The sequence below is a fragment of the Pocillopora damicornis genome, chromosome 2 (genome assembly GCF_964200805.1).
Source record: "Pocillopora damicornis chromosome 2, jaPocDami1.2, whole genome shotgun sequence".
NCBI lineage: Eukaryota > Metazoa > Cnidaria > Anthozoa > Scleractinia > Pocilloporidae > Pocillopora > Pocillopora damicornis.
This window is the reverse complement of record NC_142671.1, coordinates 10,059,203-10,076,614: the sequence shown is the minus strand read 5'-3', so window position 1 is coordinate 10,076,614 and position 17,412 is coordinate 10,059,203. Positions and strand designations below refer to the sequence as shown.

Below are 17,412 nucleotides of genomic sequence, written 5' to 3'. Positions count from 1 at the left end.
AAATTATCAAGTCAGTTGATCATCTTAGCTCTCAAACAGCTGTTTGCAAGAGAAGTCGAGCGTCGGTTTGTAAATTTTCATTTCGAGCATGTGTTATCGATGAAAGGAATATTTTCTGTTCTCAACCACGTTATTTGAGAATTTCCCTGCATTCAAATTGTAGCTGCGTTAACCATCATCGGGACGGTGGAAAGAACTATTGATTCCCAACCAAACCCTTCATGAGCGCCCAAACGATTTGTCATTTCACATTCCACTTTCACTTTCCAGGCATTTCTTATTTTATTAGTGAGACTGAGTATGAAAGGGAATTTTTTTCAGTGTCATTTTCAAGAGAAATATGATAGGAGGTAAGAAGAACGCCTTATAAAATAAATATTCTTTTAAAATAAAAGAATATTTCACATCTGGCCTATTTATATATAACATGTTTATTTGTATAACAGGGACATTTTAATCGACTTTTTGACTGATTGACAAGGCTAAACGCAAATTAGTGGCTCGAGATCATGACGTACGGACCTAAGCGCAGCCAAGTTCGTACTTCACAACCAAGAGTTAAATATGTTCCCTTTCGGACCGATCTAATTTAGACAGCGTGCGGGGCTGCACGTTGGGCTGAGTGGCGTTTTTCGGCCCTTCTTGCGCCAACGTGCACGTACCTCTATACGAGGATTTTTCTGTATGATGTTTTGCAATGAAAGTGCACGCGGAGCCAAATGGGTCATATGATAAAAACGAGTTAATTTCTTCAAAGTGGAATTGCTAAATTGATCTGTTTTTATCAGATTCCTGAGATTAAATGATTAACAATACTTGGTTTTAAAGTGTGCACCCTAACCAACATGTCATGGAGCCTGAGCACAGACAATGTTTTTAGTAAATTTAGAGCAACACGCTGAGAAGATGAGTTGGGAGCTGTCAGCTGTTGAATCCAGATTTTAAATAAGAAATTACTTGCACTACCTGAAATGCGTCAAAGACATGAAGATTTCAGAAATGGACCTTTACTAACTTTTTTTTTTGCTTTTACAAGCTGCAGCTTAGTTTAAGAAGCCCCGTGAACAACTTACTGCCGATTAACCTCATTAAAAAAAATAAACCGCGGTTCATCACGCCCAAAAGACATTGTGACTGTCATGTAACACACTGTTGTTATTCAAATTAAACAATTGATAATAAAACTTGTTTCCTTTTTGAGAAATATCCAATCAAGAAACGAACTCCACACCTGAGGGACTGCAATGATATTGATTCATTGCAGCTTCTTTGACGCTGACATTTGTTTCCACTCCGATATTAGCTTTTTAAAGAAAGTATAGGCGGACAAGAGAAACATTCAGTCGATCACTGGGAAGGAATCTTGGGAAGCTGACACCTTGAGCGGTGCTAAACTTTTGAGGTCTCTAAGAGAGGGCTGACCAAATGTCAGCTTACAGCAGCGTCTTTACAATTCCCGAAGCTGTTTTTATTCTTAGGCACCACAGGAGTGCAAACTGGTTAACTTTATATTGAGAATTACACATTTGACAAAGCCTTCGTAGCCATAAATATTAGGGAGAGGCACAATACTGTGGAAGGGAACTGTCTATCCCTTCCTGCTTAGTTGATTTCACATTATGACATCTACATCTCTACTGCTTCTATCTAGGACTTTAACCCTTTAACTCCCAAGATCTGATTGTTAATTCTTCCCTCTAACTGGTACACATACCCTTAAAAATAAGTTCTGAGAGTTTGGTGTTAGATCAAGATAACAACTTCTTTCTGATAAGTCTGACTGTTCTCATTATCTGTTGGCTGGATAATGTACGTATATTGTGGGGAGAAGTTACAAATAAATCACTTCTGGGAGTTAAAGGGTTAAGGGGATCCTGATTACTAACAAATCGTTTTGGACATCAAAAAGGAATACCACCGTGATGACAAGGAGAAGAAGACCAAATATTGCCACAGGGGAGCTCTTGATACTCGCCCCATTGCAAAGATGTTGGCCACAGCACTGAATGTTGCGACGTTCGGCTTGAGGCATATTGATTGACGAGTTTCCACAGGCCAGAGGGACAGTGCAGTCTTTTATGTATTCAGTGACGCCGTTTTCCCTCTTAAACTCTAGTTTGTAGCACTTTCTGTAGCCTGTTTCGCAGATGATCTCTTCAGCTTTTTCAACGCAGTCCTCCCAAGATTTCTGGCTTATACAACGGAAGCAGCGGAAGCCAGAAGCAATGAGGGTGGCTGATGGGGTGAGAGCAAAGTTACATAGGTCAGTATCACATAAGGTGGACCTACAATCCTCTACACGTTTTTCATGACACGGATTTTCAAGACGGCCAGCACAGTCTTTCCTGTATTGCTCCCGTTCTCTTGGATTCTTCCTTTCCTTCACAGCTATACATCGAATCTTTTCCGCTGGGCAGTCTCGATTGGCTTTTTGATTCACACGAAGATCGCATTCCGACCATGACGTTTCTGATGTGCACTTGAAGCAATGAATAGCAAGAGCTACAGAACAAAAATTTCTATTTAGATCAGTTCCTGTAAAACTCTGGGAGACAGGAAGGAGAGAGGCTGTACTTCTTGTTGTCTGCTTTCTGGTGATTGTACACGAAAGCGAAAATTTTTACATAAGTTGTGATAAAGAAAGGTTTTTGCTCTTTTACAGCAAAGCTGATTTTAGAATTTTAGGAAAGGTAAGTGATATCAAATGTCACTTGTGTCGTCGCCCTTTGAAATGGACGACATGCTGATAACTAAGTGTGAAAGTTATCAAGAACGTCAAAATTTCAACTTCCCAGTGTGTCATGCCCTCCTGGCAAAATGAGCTTTCTTTTTTGTCCTGTTTAAACCCCGATTGTGCGAGTAACTTGTGTTTCTTATATTTCTCGCAGCATTTAATAAGTGCTTTGTCTTGTCGTGTCTTTGTATTTATTTTTCCGGGTTATTTTTGTTAGTATATTTTGTAAAGGTTGTTTATCTGCTTTTCGGGAAATTAACTTCTCCACACATGCTGAGTTTGATCATAAGTGTTTTTATTTAAGCGGGCTCTTACTTCTTCACATAGAAAATATATAGAACATGGAGACGCTAAAATTAAAGCTGTTCACTTACCCACTTGAAGAACATATGCCAGGAGGACTAGAAAATAAATTATTGACTCTAAACCGAGCTTCATTGATCCCTGAACTTATGATCTTAAACAAACGTTGGATTACGCCTGGCTCTACAGAGTGTTGTATACAACAAGAGCAGGAAATTCTTCGTAACCGTATTCTAGGAGACAATTTCAGAGAGCTCGTGTCATTCGATCGACATGTGACGCCGGTATTTCGATCGAAAAAAAAGCGATCTGTGGCCTTTGTAATTTTATTGAAATGTTTATGAAGCTGGCTCGCAAACAGCTGTATACAGGCGAACTTCAGTGTCGATGTGCTTATTTTCATTTTAATAAAGTTTTTATTGTTACAAGGAATAACTTCCGTCCATACTCACATTAATTGGGAGTTGCTTGTCACAAAACATCAAATTCTCGCATAAATCATCATCAAAAAAATGCAAAGAACTGTGAGGAATTTTCGTAGTTGCCCTGTCACTTGTTTCCAGTATTCCTAGAGACACTGAAGACACAAAAGTATTCGAACACAATCTATATTCTTCTAATCACTACTCCCGAAGATTACACAAAAAGAACTAACCGATCAATCAACTCGCAAAACTTATTTTTAGCACCTTTTTTTAAATATTGCGGTACATTAGAGTGCCGAATCACCTACACTGCTTCTCTGTTGTGATGAATGCGAACGAATCAGCGTTAGTTCTCGGCGCAAAACTGAACCCTTTCTTCTGTGACGATGACTGATACAAATTGGTCCCTTAAGGAGCGATGCCGGCACAACCGAATATATCCACAATTTCTGCCAGAATTCCCATGATCTTGCTTTTCCTGACAAGATCCTTCGAGGAGTTCGAGAAGAAAAGTTGCAGCTCAGAGACCTTTGGATTTTCTCAAACAAACTATCACTTGAACGAGGGATTTCCTCATGTTTTCATCGCTTATTTCGTCCTTTCAGAGAGCAACAGCTCGGTAAAAATAATTTCCATTTTCGTAGACAACAACTTCTCTCCTTAAAGGAGGTATATTTTCAAACGTCGTAATTTGTTCATTAAATACCTTAAAAACATGAAAAGAGGCAGTACATATATAAATACAACTGAAAAGACTTAAATAAGTTATTTCCTAGCGATTCCTGGCTAACTTTGTAATATTTCGAGACATTAGGCGATGACGATTTCACAACAGACCTTGCGCAAGGAGAGAGGGTTTTCGGTATTTTTTATGACATATTTCGTGATAATTCCAACAAGAACTTACACTTCCCTCGTATTAACATATCTTTATCTGTGTATAATAAAACTGCGGCGAAAAAGCCATAATCTCTCGCAAAAATCGCTTTTTGGACGTTGATAGAACCTTTCACCATACATTCCTTTGTAGCGAGTTACAATGTTCGCCTCGTAGCTATTCCAGAACCCTTTGCGCAAACGCAAGGATCCGAGTATTGGCAACTCATTCATTACGCGCCTCCACTGATCTCGAATACCTGCTAAACGCACATGTTATTAACAGGCAGGCGGTGTGCGCACATGGGCGGCCGTCACCACCAAAAATACATGGATGTCAAATAGACCAGCAAATACAAAGCTGGTCTAAAGATCAGCTGCAGGATAGAATAGCTAATAAAGGAATGGCATGGCCAAATTATAGACGGTTTAGTTTTCCTTCGTGAAACAGAACACCCTAAACATGGATCGTTTAGCCAAATGATAAACGGTCTAGTTGCCCATGTCGAGTTGGAACATGAGATTGTGAAATGGACTAGCTCAATTGCGAAGAGCTTAGCATTCATTTGCAATACAGTACTCAAACGTCACTCGTCAAATGGCTCAAGGTAACGTCGAGTAGCACAGCGTACGCACAAACGGTGTAGCGTTGCGTGAAATGGCTCAGCGTAATGTCGAATGGTATAGCGTACACACATGGTGTAGCGCTGCGTGAAATGGCTCAGCGTAATGGAGAATGGTACGGCGTACACGCATATGGTGTAGCGTTGCGTGAAATGGCTCAGCGTAATGTAGAATGGTACAGCGTAAATACAAACAGTGTAGCGTTGCGTGAAATGGCTTAGCGTAATGTCGAATGGTACAGAGTACATACAAACAGTGTAGCGTTGCGTGAAATGGCTTAGCATAATGTCGAATGGTACAGCGTACACACAAATGGTGTAGCGTTGCGTGAAACGGCTCAGCGTAATGTATAATGGTACAGCGTAGACACAAATAGTGTAGCGTTAGGTCGAATAGCTTTGCAGAACATCAGACGCTCTATCTGAACATTAAATTGCTTAGTATTACTTGAAATATTTCGATGTTGTGGCGCATCGTCGTGGCGTGACGTGAAAGCCATGCCATTCCTTTATTAGCTATGCTATCCTGCAGCTGATCCTTAAACCATCTTTGTATTTGCTGATCTATTTGACATCCTCGTATTTTTGGTGATGACGGCCGCCAAGGCTAACTACATCACGGGCGACGAGCGGGGGATGAGGAAATGACCGAAATACGAGTGGTCAGCGGGGAAACAAATTTAATACTTCATATGGAGACATATCAGTTGTAGTTGCAGAAAACAATAGAGTTGTAAAGCCAAAATGTTAACAGTATACCTCGCTAAATAAAATGTGAAGCAATTTTTCAAAAGTGTTGATGTCACATATATCTTTTACTGCTGTATTAAACAATGGAGGTATGGGGAAAAGCATCGGTGGCATTCGGAAAGGCACCAAGAAGAATTATATTTACGTTTTGTAACTTGCAAAAAACAATCATACTGTAAAGCCAAAATGTTACCAAGTTATACTTCGCTAATTCAAAAGTTTAGCAATTTTCTAAACGCTTTGACCGAAACAATATTTTTATTGCTATATTAATCAACGGAGGCATCGGGAAAGGCATCGGTGACACTGGGAGAGGCATCAAGAAGAATGATATTTACGATATGTAACTTGTTGCATAACGGAAAAAAGTATCTTGACTTGTTTAAGGCGTAAATCACAATCAGTTTGCTTTTCACTTGAATTTTGCAATCTCGACTTTCGATTCCGGAAAAATGAAAAGCTAAGCAACTCTAAAAAAATTTCGTTCTAGATTTCTATATTTTTAGAGTCATTAATAAGTTTGTTTCCACAGCCTTTAGATAAGAAATTTTAAATTTCCATCAGCTGTAGTTCTTTTAGTGTTTATTATATATATATTCAATCGCCTCATTTCGCGTGAAAAAGGCATGTAAGAAAACACTGAGCTTCGAGAAACAGCCAAGTTAAGGCTAATGTGTTTACCATGCTTAAATATTTATAATCAGAGCCACTCGTTTAGGAGACCTTTTTTCAGAAGATCCAGGCGTTAAAATAATTCTGTTTTCCGTGCGAATTGTTTTTTTTCCTATTTTATTTAACAAATGAACTCGGGATGAAAACTTAATTTTCGAAGCGAACGCTGGTGAAATGTTGTGTTGGTGCCTCTGTCCCCCCACGTCTCTGCGAAAGGCACATCCAGACAATCTGCATGGAAAAACTGTCCACAGCTATCGCACCAAATTTTACGAACGGTAGTTGTAAAATTTCTTTATTCTCCGACGCGTTTCGTTTAACTGTCGTAGACTTCTTCGGGGAGTTTTACAATTTAACACTAAACACCTGTATTTATAAGCCATAGTTAGTGGCTATACGGGAGCCAATGACCATAAAGGCTTGGCCGGACCTACGAATAGGAAAAGGTGAAGTTGTAGAAAATTTGAAAATTTTTTGGGGCAAGGTGGGAGAATTCATTTGGAGACCACGGTTTTGGTTTTCTTTTTTCGTCACGCAGCAAGTTACAAAACGTAAATATAATTCTTCTTGGTGCCTTTCCGGATGCCACCGATGCCTTTTTCGATGCTTCTATTGTTTATTACAGCAGTAAAAGATATATGTGCCATCAAAACTTTTGAAAAATTGCTTAACATTTTATTTAGCGAAGTATACTGTTGATATTTCGGCTTTACAACACTATTGTTTTCAGCAACTATAACTGATATGTCTCTATATGAAGTACTAAATTTGTTTCCCCGCTGGCCACTCGTATTTCGGTCTTTTCTTCATCCCCCACTCGTCGCCCGTGATGTAGTAACTCCCGAGCGGCTATCTCGCCGAAACCAACAAAAATACAAACCGCAAACGGAACAGCGATCTGCTGGGGGCATGACGTCATCGAATGTGAAGACTGCCGCGAAACTATCACATGACGTAGTCGCTGTATTGAATAGTCTTCTCTTCGCTTTGCCGTAAAGCAGAGCCAATTCGGTAAGTTTCTCCGCTTTTTTACCATGCCGATATTGCATTTATTCGTTGTCGTTCATGAAAGCGTCAATTAAAATAGCAACGAGACTGAATTCTACCACGGTTTGCCGGCCTCCCAGTTTACCACAGTTTGCACGCTTTGGTGGGCCTGAATATGTTTCTAGTATTTTAATACGTCATAACACTACTTAAAAGTAGTGTTATGACGTGCATTAAATGTCGATTGTCGAGCTCTCTTTTCTTTCTCTGACTTACTTTTCAATGAGAGTTCAACTTCAACGGCTCTTTGAACATTGGAGGAGTACGCATACTTTTAGCTACTCCAACTAAAGATGCCGATATCGACACAACCTATCAGAATATCGAAAAAGCCTGAAACACTTTTGTTGATTGATGGCTTGTGAATGAGACTGTGCAGCCATTTTGCTCATGATGCAGCATCCGATACCCGATGAATTCAATAGAGGAACCTTCAATCGTTTCACGCCTTACCGCCTCTTGACACTTCATTACAGAAAGTCCCTTAAATTATATTTTTATCGTAATCTGCAGTTATAAAGCTTTCTTCTGACATATAGTTTGCTAGGATTTTAGTGAAACTAGCGCGCGAACGAATTTTTCCCGAAGGACACCGGCGAAGATGGGAAGCAACTTAAAGCATGTCTTAGATATATTTTCAACACCCCTTATGAAGCCGATTCTATTTTTCGTGAATTGTAAAAGCATCGTCCCCCCCCCCCCCATTTTCCCTTTACCACCCTCTTTTATGTCTGAACATTTTCTTACTAATTTTATGGCAGACCTGCCTCATCAAGGAAGGTATGCATGTGCTCAAAACCAACTCGGAAAGAAAGTTCCTTTGGCAAACACTACATGTTTGATTGAAGAATGTCAAAACAGATCAAGGATATCAGTTTTCTTACCATGGCGTCTAAGGCACATACAAAATCCGACTTCTCACGTACTCCTCCAATGTTCAAAGAGCCGTTGAAGTTGAACTCTCATTGAAAAGTAAGCGTGAGTCAGAAAAGAAAAGAGAGCTCGGCAATAGACATTTGATGCACGTCTTAGCACTACTTAATACTATAAAAATCCAGGCTCACCAACACGTGCAAACTGTGGTAAACTGTGGTAGAATCCAGTCTCGTTGCTATTTTAACTAACGCTATCATGAACGACAACGACTAAATACAATGTCGACAGGGAAAAAAAGAGGAAAAACTTACCGAATTGGCTCTGCTTTACGGCAAGGCGAAGTGAATACTCTTCCACACAGCGACTACACTATGTAATGGTTTCGCGCCAGTCTCCACATTCGTTGACGTCATGCCCCCCAGAATATCGCTGTTCAATTTGCGGTTTGTATTTTTGGTGGTTTCGGCGACATAGCATTCACGTCACGCCACGAGCAAGCTCGACAATTCGCCACACCATCGAAATATTTCGTGTGATGCTAAGCAATTTAATGTTCAGCTAGAGCGTCTGATGTTCAGCAAAGCTATTCGTAATGCTACACCATTTGAGTGTACGCTGCCGGTACCATTCTACATTACGCTATGCCGTTTCATGCAACGCTACACCATTTGTGTGTACGCTGTACCATTCGGCATTACGCTGAGCCATTTCACGCAACACTACACTGTTTGTATGTACGCTGTACCATTCGACATTACGCTGAGCCATTTCACACAACGCTACACCGTTTGTGCGTACGCTGTGCTACTCGACATTACCCTGAGCCATTTGACACAACGCTACACCGTTTGTGTAGTGTATTGCAATGGTCGGCCAATCGAATACGCGTCAGCCTTGGGCTTTTCTTATGAACGTTGAAAACCTCGAAATGAACAACTCGCTAAAATGGGCTCTTTTCATCAAAGTAAGCGGTCAGATAACAAATGATACACTGTGGAAGTAAGGTGAGGTATTTTTTTGAGAATTTGACGTATTTTTTTTATTCCTGAGCGCGGTCGTAAATATGCCCATACAAACTCTTATAATTCCGCTATGACTGTTATTGCGCAAGATGATCATCTCACAGCTGGAGCTTGGGCCGCCTGTGATAAGAAAAGCCCAAGGCTGAACACTCTATTTCCGAACGCCTGATCCGAGAAGCGAAAAATCCAAGCTCAAAATGACCGGGCGACCACAAATCCAACGCAGAATCCAGGCAAATATACTGTAGTTTCATTTCAATTCACTAAAAACTCAATCTTCCCCGCGCAACCGACACTAAGCCGCAGTTTGCTTCAAAAATTTCCAAAAATTAGAGGTTTCTAACAGCCCGCGGCCACATCAACCTTGACACACGACCGTTGAAACCAGCTTGGTAACCCTACCTCCTTTTCGAACTGAGCCTCGCCGGGGACCATGCCGTCAGTTACTGTCAATAAATTGTTTTAGAACCACGGGTCCCCTCAAAAGAAATCGATCAAGAGGCTATTGTTTCGATCGACCAATCGAATTCGCCTCCGGAAATGTTTACAAATCTGTGATTATTTTTGGAGTTAGAGGAAAACCTTGGAAGGATTTATTCCAGTATTCAATTTAGTTCTATCTGGACATACTTAGTTTAATTTTGCCAACAAGACAACTGTTATTTCGTTTCGTCCGCATGGATATCCAGCAATAACACTTACCACGATTTCCATTTCAGATACAAGTTCGAATTGATTACGTCCTTGCTGCAACCGTGGAATAGACTATTTTTTACCGACGACATTTTTTTCTTTTGAAATTAAAAGGAAATTATCGAGATTTACGAGATCAGCTGCGCGGTTTGTAACTATGCCTGTAAATTATTTTGAATTTGTAAACATTTCCGGAGGCGTATTCGATTGGCCGATCGAAACAATAGCCTCTTGATCGATTTCTTTTGAGGGGACCCGTGGTTCTAAAACAATTTATTGACAGTAACTGACGGTATGGTCCCCGGCGAAGCTCAGTTTGAAAAGGAGGTAGGGTTACCAAGCTGGTTTTCAACGGTCGTGTGTCAAGGTTGATGTGGCCGCGGGCTGTTAGAAACCTCTAAACTGGAAATTTTTGAAGCAAACTGCGGCTTAGTGTCGGTTGCGCGGGGAAGATTGAGTTTTTAGTGAATTGAAATGAAACTACAGTATATGTGCTTGGATTCTGCGTTGGCTTTGTGGTCGCCCGGTCATTCTGAGCTTGGATTTTTCGCTTCTCGGATCAGGCGTTCGGAAATGGAGTGTTCAGCCTTGGGCTTTTCTTATGAACGTTGAAAACGTCGAAATGGGCAACTCGCTATAATGCGTCCTTTTCATCAAAGTAAGCGGTCAGATAACAAGCGTTACGCTGTAGAAGTAAGGTGAGGTATTTTTTTTGAGAATTTGACGTATTATTTTTTTCTTTAGGGCGGCCGTAAATATTCCAATACAAACTCTTATAATTCCGCCATGACTGTTATTGTGCAAGATGATCATCTCACAGCTGGAGCTTGGGCCGCCTGTGATCGTAGATATTCATTGAGACGACCTAAATGCCAATTGCGAGATTATCTGGACTCAATGCCAGATTCAAAATAAGTAATCAAAATAGTTATTCCTTGCCTCCTTCTATCGTTCTAACTCGAAAGATATGCATAGATAGCCTCCAAGAACTTGAGTTATCTTTATTCAAACTGGGTGATAGATTGAATTCAAACAAAAGTAATTGTGGCGGGAGACTTTAACGCTCCGGATCTCAAATGGAAGAACTTCGAAGCCATTCTTCCAACTCTAAGCTACTTGAAATCGTGGTTGAGCATTGGCTTACCCAACCAAAGAACCCACCAGAAAGGCTAATATCCTTGACATCATACTAGCAAATAACGTTGAAATCGAAAATAATGTTAAAGTAATTCCGGGGATAAGTGCTCACGACATGGTATTATTTGAGGTGAACTTTGCATTTAGAAGGAAAAAGCCCATTAAACCTAAGATCTACATCAGGAAAAGAGCGGATGCTACCCGTAGACAGAAGGAACTACAAGGCCTTGCTTATGAATTGGCTGAAACTGGAAACTCTGACACAACAATTGTTGAAATGTGGGACCATTTTGGAAATAATATTCACCGAACAATGGACACTCGCATACCACAAAGAGAGGTATAATTGTTGGAGACTTTGATTCGTGCGTGACACATGTCAGATGATGAGTATGAACATTATGTCAAAAGCTAAAAGCACTGCCTTAAGTGATTTTGGAACATTGATCGGTTTACATGATCAACGCAACCTTGAATGACCTTTTAAATCAGTACTTACCAACGACCAATCACAATGTGGAGAATATCGTATAAGAGAGTGATTTCTTACAAGTTTTGCAGAGTAGCTTTTTACACACCCGTTGTACATAAGCGAATACGAGAGTGGAATAAAACAGTTTGATTGAGTCTAGTTCGTTAGAATTCTATCCCTAGTAAACAGGGCAACACACCCGTTGTACATAAGCGAATACGAGAGTGGAATAAAACAGTTTGATTGAGTCTAATTCGTTAGAATTCTATCCCTCGTAAACAGGGCAAAGCTTGTGAAATAATGTCCCCTGGTTCCATCGGTCGCCAAGAAGACAAACAAGAGCTAAACAACGGCTTTACAGCTTAGAAATCGGGAAATACTACACACTAGAATAATTTCCGAATAATTGCCAGAAAACGCTTACCCAAGAGCTTGAAGTCTGCAAGAGAAAATTACATTTCAAACTACTTGGGTGAGGCTATTGAGGAAAATCCCATGCGTTTCTAGACATATATTAAGCAATTAAAGAACGACGACCCTGGCGTAGCAGATTCTAAAGTTGATAGTCAAATCTGAAGGTGGAACTCCTGAGCAATCACTTTTCGAACGTACATACTTGTGAAGACCTCTCTGATATCTCAGTTGTTAGTATCGACATGAAACCAAACATTGGTACCCTTACTGTTACAGTTTCTGGCGTCGTTAAGCAACTGCCTATACAGCCATAGTTCGTCCGAAGCTTGAATATGCCTGTGCCGCTTGGGACCCATACTTACAAAAGGACATTGCTTCCCTTGGGAGGATTCAGAGAAAAACGGCTCAGTTCTATCCTACAGCTAGCGTTACTGAAATGTTTGAAGATCTAAGTTGGGAAAACTTAGAATTAAGAAAAAGTATGACTCGTCTGAACCTTTTATATAAAATGAGCCGTGGATTGATATTGATGTAAATAGCTATTTACAACCCCATTCTGAAGTTAGAAATCGAGGCGGTCATCGTTATAAATATGGGCAAGATATGGCGACAAAGAGCATTCATTTTTATTCCTTTTTCTCAAGGACCATAAGATTATGGAATAAGCTACTTGCGGAAATAGTTGAGTCAAACTTCCTGACAGTTTTTTATTCTAAGTTACTCGCCTATTTAGTCAAAAATCACCAGGCACTTTTATTTCTTAATCTTATATTTACACTTATAAAAGTGCTATCCCAATTTCTTTATTAGTTTTATTCGAGTATTGTATATATTTTATATCTTTTCATAATGATAGTTGATGTGATGTCTGTACAGATTTTACAAACTTAATGAATGTAGATGTGGATGTCTTATTATTGTTCGTAACAATTTCAACTTGAGAGCTGTCAGCTGTTGAATCCGTTGATCCAGATTTTAATACCCATGCCCTAACGAGAAATTAATTGCACTACCTGAAACGCGTCATAGACGTGAAGATTTCAGACATGGGCCTTTAGCAACTTTTATTTTTTTTGCTTTTACAAGTTACAGTTTAGTTTAAGGAGCTCCGTGAATAACTTACTGCCGATTAACTTCCTTAAAAAAACATAAACCGAGGTTCCTTACGCCCTAAAGATAAGGTGATTGTCGTGTAACACACTGTTGTTATTTAAACTAATTCGAATATAAACAATTGATAATAAAACTTGATTACTTTTTTATAAATAACCAATCAAGGAACGAACTCCACACCTGAGAGAATGCAATGATATTGATTCATTACAGCTTCTGTGACGCTGACATTTGTTTCGACTCTGATACTAGCTTTTTAGAGAAAGTGTAGGCGAACAAGAGAAACACTCAGCCAGGATCACTGAGGAAGCCAGGGCAACTACCGAAAGGAATCTTGGGAAGCTGACACCTTGAGCGGTGCTAAACTTTTAAGGTCTCTACAAGAGGGCTAATCAAACATTAGCTTACAGCAGCGTCTTTACAATCTCGAAGCTGTTTTAATTCATCAGCACCAGAGGAGTGCAAAACGGCAAACTTTACACTGAGAATTACACATTTGACAAAGACTTCATAGCCAAAAATATGAGAGAGAGGTACAATATTTATCAATAGCGATTTATAAGTATAAAAACTAACCCTAAGCAATAAGAACATACAAAGAGAAGAAGTATGTTCTTATATTTTCCGTCTACACTTCCAAAAATTTTAAACTTCTTACACGCATATATATCTATATATATTCATCGTGACATTCTTACTATTCCCTTGAAAATGACCGAAGTTTGGTCGAAACGTCATGTTTTACCGTTCGTTTTTATTGTCAAAAGGTACAATATTGTGGAAGGAAACTATCTATCCCTTCCTGCCTAGTTAATTACATATTATGACACCTACGTTTCTATTCCTTCTACGTGCAACTGTAAATAGGTTCTGAGAGTTTGGTGTTAGATCAAGGTAACAACTACTTTCTGATAAGTCTGAGTATTCTCATTACCTGTTGGCTGGATAATGTAGGGATATAATAGGGAGACGTTACAAATAAATCACTTCTGGGAGTTAAAAGTTTAAGGGGATGCTGATTACTCACAAACTGTTTTGGGCATCAAAAAGGAATACCACAATGACAAGGAGAAGAGGACCAAATATTGCCACAGGGGAGCTCTTAGTACTCGCCTCGTTGCAAAGATGTTGGCCACAGCACTTAATGTTGCGACGTTCGGCTTGAGGCATATTGATTGACGAGTTTCCACAGGCCAGAGGAACAGTGCAGTCTTTTATGTATTCAGTGACGCCGTTATCCCTCTTAAACTCCAGTTTGTAGCACTTTCTGTAGCCTGTGTCGCAGATGATCTCTTCAGCTTTTTCAACGCAGTCGTCCCAAGATTTTTTGCTTATACAACGGAAGCAGCGGAAGCCAGAAGCTATGAGGGTGGCTGATGGGGTGAGAGCAAAGTTACACAGGTCACCATCACATAAGGTGGACCTACAATCCTCTACACGTTTTTCATGACACGGATTTTCAAGACGGTTAGCACAGTCTTTCCTGTATTCCACCCGTTCTCTTGGATTTTTCCTTTCCATCACAGCTATACATCGGATCTTTTCCGCTGGGCAGTCTCGATTGGCTTCTTGGTTCACAAGAAGATCGCAGTGCGACCATGACGTTGGGGATGTGCACTTGAAGCAATGAATAGCAAGAGCTGCAAAACAAAAATTTCTATTTGGATCAGTTCCTGTAAAACTCTGTGAGACAGGAAGGAGAGAGGTTGTACTTCTTGTTGTCTGCTTTCTGGTGATTGTACACAAAAGTGAAAATTTTTACATAAGTTGTGATAAAGAAAGGTTTTTGCTCCTTTACAGCAAAGCTGATTTTAGAATTTTAGGAAAGGTAAGTGATATCAAATGTCACTTGTGTCGTTGCCCTTTGAAATGGACGACATGCTGATAACTAAGCAAGAAATTTATCAAGAACGTCAAAATTTCAACTTCCTAGCGTTTCATGCTCTCCTTGCAGTGTGTGTGTTCTTTTTTGTCCTGTTTAAACCCCGATTGTGCGAGTAACTTGTGTTTCTTATGTTTCTCGCAGCATTTAATAAGTGCTTTGTCTCGTCGTATCTTTGTATTTATTTTTCCAGGTTATTTTTGTTAGTATATTTTGTAAAGGTTGTTTATCTGCTTTTCATGAAATTAACTTCTTCACAAATGCTGAGTTTGATCATAAGTGTTTTTATTTAAGCGGGCCCTTGCTTCTTCACACAGAAAATATATAGAACATGGAGACGCTAAAAACAAAGCTGGTCTCTTACCGACTTGAAGAACATATGCCAGGAGGGCTAGAAAATAAATTGTTGACTCTAAACCGAGCTTCATTGATCCCTGAGGCTATGATCTTGAACAAAAGTTGGATTACGCCTGACTCTACAGAGTGTTGTATACAACAAGAGTAGGAAATTCTTCGTGACCGTATTTTAGAGGAAAATGCCAGAGAGCTCGTTCAACATGTGATGCCGGTATTGCGATCGAAAAACAGCGATCTGTGGCCTTTTTAAGTTTATTGAAATGTTTACAAAGCTGGCTCGCAAACAGCTGTATACAGGCGAACTTGAGCGATGATGTATTTATTTTCATTTTGATCAAGATTTTATTGTTACAAGGAATAACTTCTGTCCATACTCACATTAAATGGGAATTGCTTGTCACAAAACATCAAATTCTCGCATAAATCATCATCAAAAAAAAAAAGAAAAAATGCCAAGGACTGCCAACTGCCATCATGTAATGAAAATAAAAACTAATTGCGAGGAAGAGACGCAAAAGTATTTTCTTGAAGCTATGACGTACAAACCCAAACACAACGAAGTTCCTTCTTCGTGACGAGAGCCGGCGAAATTAGACCACCTCCTTTAAGACGAAGCCATCGCGCGAGTCCGAAAAAAAACAGCGAAAGAAAAGTGATCTTAACGCTCAACTCGGAACTTTGGAAGTAAGGGTACTTTTCGTGCGTCTCACTACCAGAGTTCTGCGTTCAATGATTTTTAAGACTCGCGCGACAGACTTCGCCAAAAAGGAGAGACTGCTCGTAGACTAGAGCGAGTTATGCTGGACTAACCTTGTTCAGTAAGTACGTTTTTTGTTATATGACCCCCGCTATTTTTCTTCTCTCCTCTCATCCGGCGGGGCCACACGCTAGACAGAATGGCTTTTTCGGGCCCAGCTCATACCATCGTGTAGGTCCTCTTAAGCGATGCAACCAAACTTGGTTATCTTGCAAAGTTTATAACTGAAGAAAAGTTTAGTTTTATTGTGTGTGTCCTTACAAACATGTTAGAGAGCTTTAGAACAGACAAAAGTAAAGAATTTTTTTTCCGTAACGTTTGCTAGAAGTCTTTATGGGTCATGCATACGTTTCACACACATCAAAAAGTAGAAATAGTGCATCACGAAAAAATCGAATATAAACAACTTTACGAATCACTAAAAGCAATAAAATTACGGTTCACTGATTTTTAATTTCATAAAGTACGATCCACAGGAATGTACGTCGCATCCCTCAGATGTTACAAAAATTGTTATCATATTTTCTTTCATTTGTGAGATGGCTAAGAAATACGGTGCGCTGTCGCCCACAACTTGATACAATTGCGCATGCCCGATGTTTGACCGCTGTCGTTGTATCGCTTTGCAGAAACTGGAAAGTGTACTCCGACATCCGTCAGAAGGAGGTCATCTCGGGTAGATTCCCGATAACGAAATCCGAGCTCGCCCGATGTTGTCCTCGTGATGAAGGCCCTATTTAGCATATTAGACCCGCAAAACAGAGTAGAAACGAACACGTGCTTCGTTTTCGCTCATGACTTCGTATTAGCCGTAAGATATTTGCTTTTTTTTTCGTTGCTTACCTTTATTACAGACTCCACAAAATTTCTGCGATGCCTCCTTTTCACGGATGGCCGATTACATCTACAACATAGTAACACCTCCACGAAATCTGTCAAAACTGAAAAAAAAAACTGATTCTCAGAACTTCCCGTTAATTGTTTATTAAGATAATCGTCGAAGTGAAATATATCTATGTAGTAATTTTTATCTATGTAGAAGTCAGCTAACAGAATTTTTAAAATATATTCATGAGAAACTGTTTCTTGTAGATGTTTCCCTAAGTACGCTCTTGCGTTTAGAATTGAAAATCCTCATCTAAATATTGTAAAAAATATTATCGTAGAATTTTTAATGATGATCATGGCATAACGCAGAAAGAGAAAATGTAATAGGTGAGACAAGTCACGGATTATCCTTATCGACAAAAGTAATATCG

At 39.7% G+C, this 17,412-nt stretch overlaps 2 protein-coding genes across 3 annotated transcripts; both read right to left on the bottom strand.

Annotated features, from left to right (window-relative positions):
- Window positions 1-993: 993 nt before the first annotated feature.
- On the bottom strand, window positions 994-3,350 carry LOC113670813 (uncharacterized). Its single transcript, XM_027187006.2, has 2 exons — window positions 3,109-3,350; window positions 994-2,502 (listed from the first exon to the last, which is right to left on the bottom strand). Exons 1-2 carry the CDS (start codon window positions 3,170-3,172, stop codon window positions 1,856-1,858), a joined length of 711 nt encoding a protein of 236 aa, XP_027042807.2. The 5' UTR covers window positions 3,173-3,350; the 3' UTR covers window positions 994-1,855.
- Window positions 3,351-13,091: 9,741 nt separating this feature from the next.
- Window positions 13,092-17,094, bottom strand: LOC113670874 (uncharacterized). Of its 2 annotated transcripts, XM_089195380.1 has the most exons (3): window positions 16,997-17,094; window positions 16,207-16,377; window positions 13,092-14,797 (listed from the first exon to the last, which is right to left on the bottom strand). In XM_089195380.1, the coding sequence occupies exons 2-3, from the start codon at window positions 16,265-16,267 to the stop codon at window positions 14,181-14,183; spliced, it is 678 nt and encodes a 225-aa protein (XP_089051506.1). In that variant the 5' UTR covers window positions 16,268-16,377; window positions 16,997-17,094; the 3' UTR covers window positions 13,092-14,180. The 2 variants fall into 2 exon arrangements, with proteins under 2 accessions (XP_089051506.1, XP_027042885.2); XM_027187084.2 differs by lacking the exons at window positions 16,207-16,377; window positions 16,997-17,094 and adding an exon at window positions 15,404-15,643.
- Window positions 17,095-17,412: the final 318 nt, after the last annotated feature.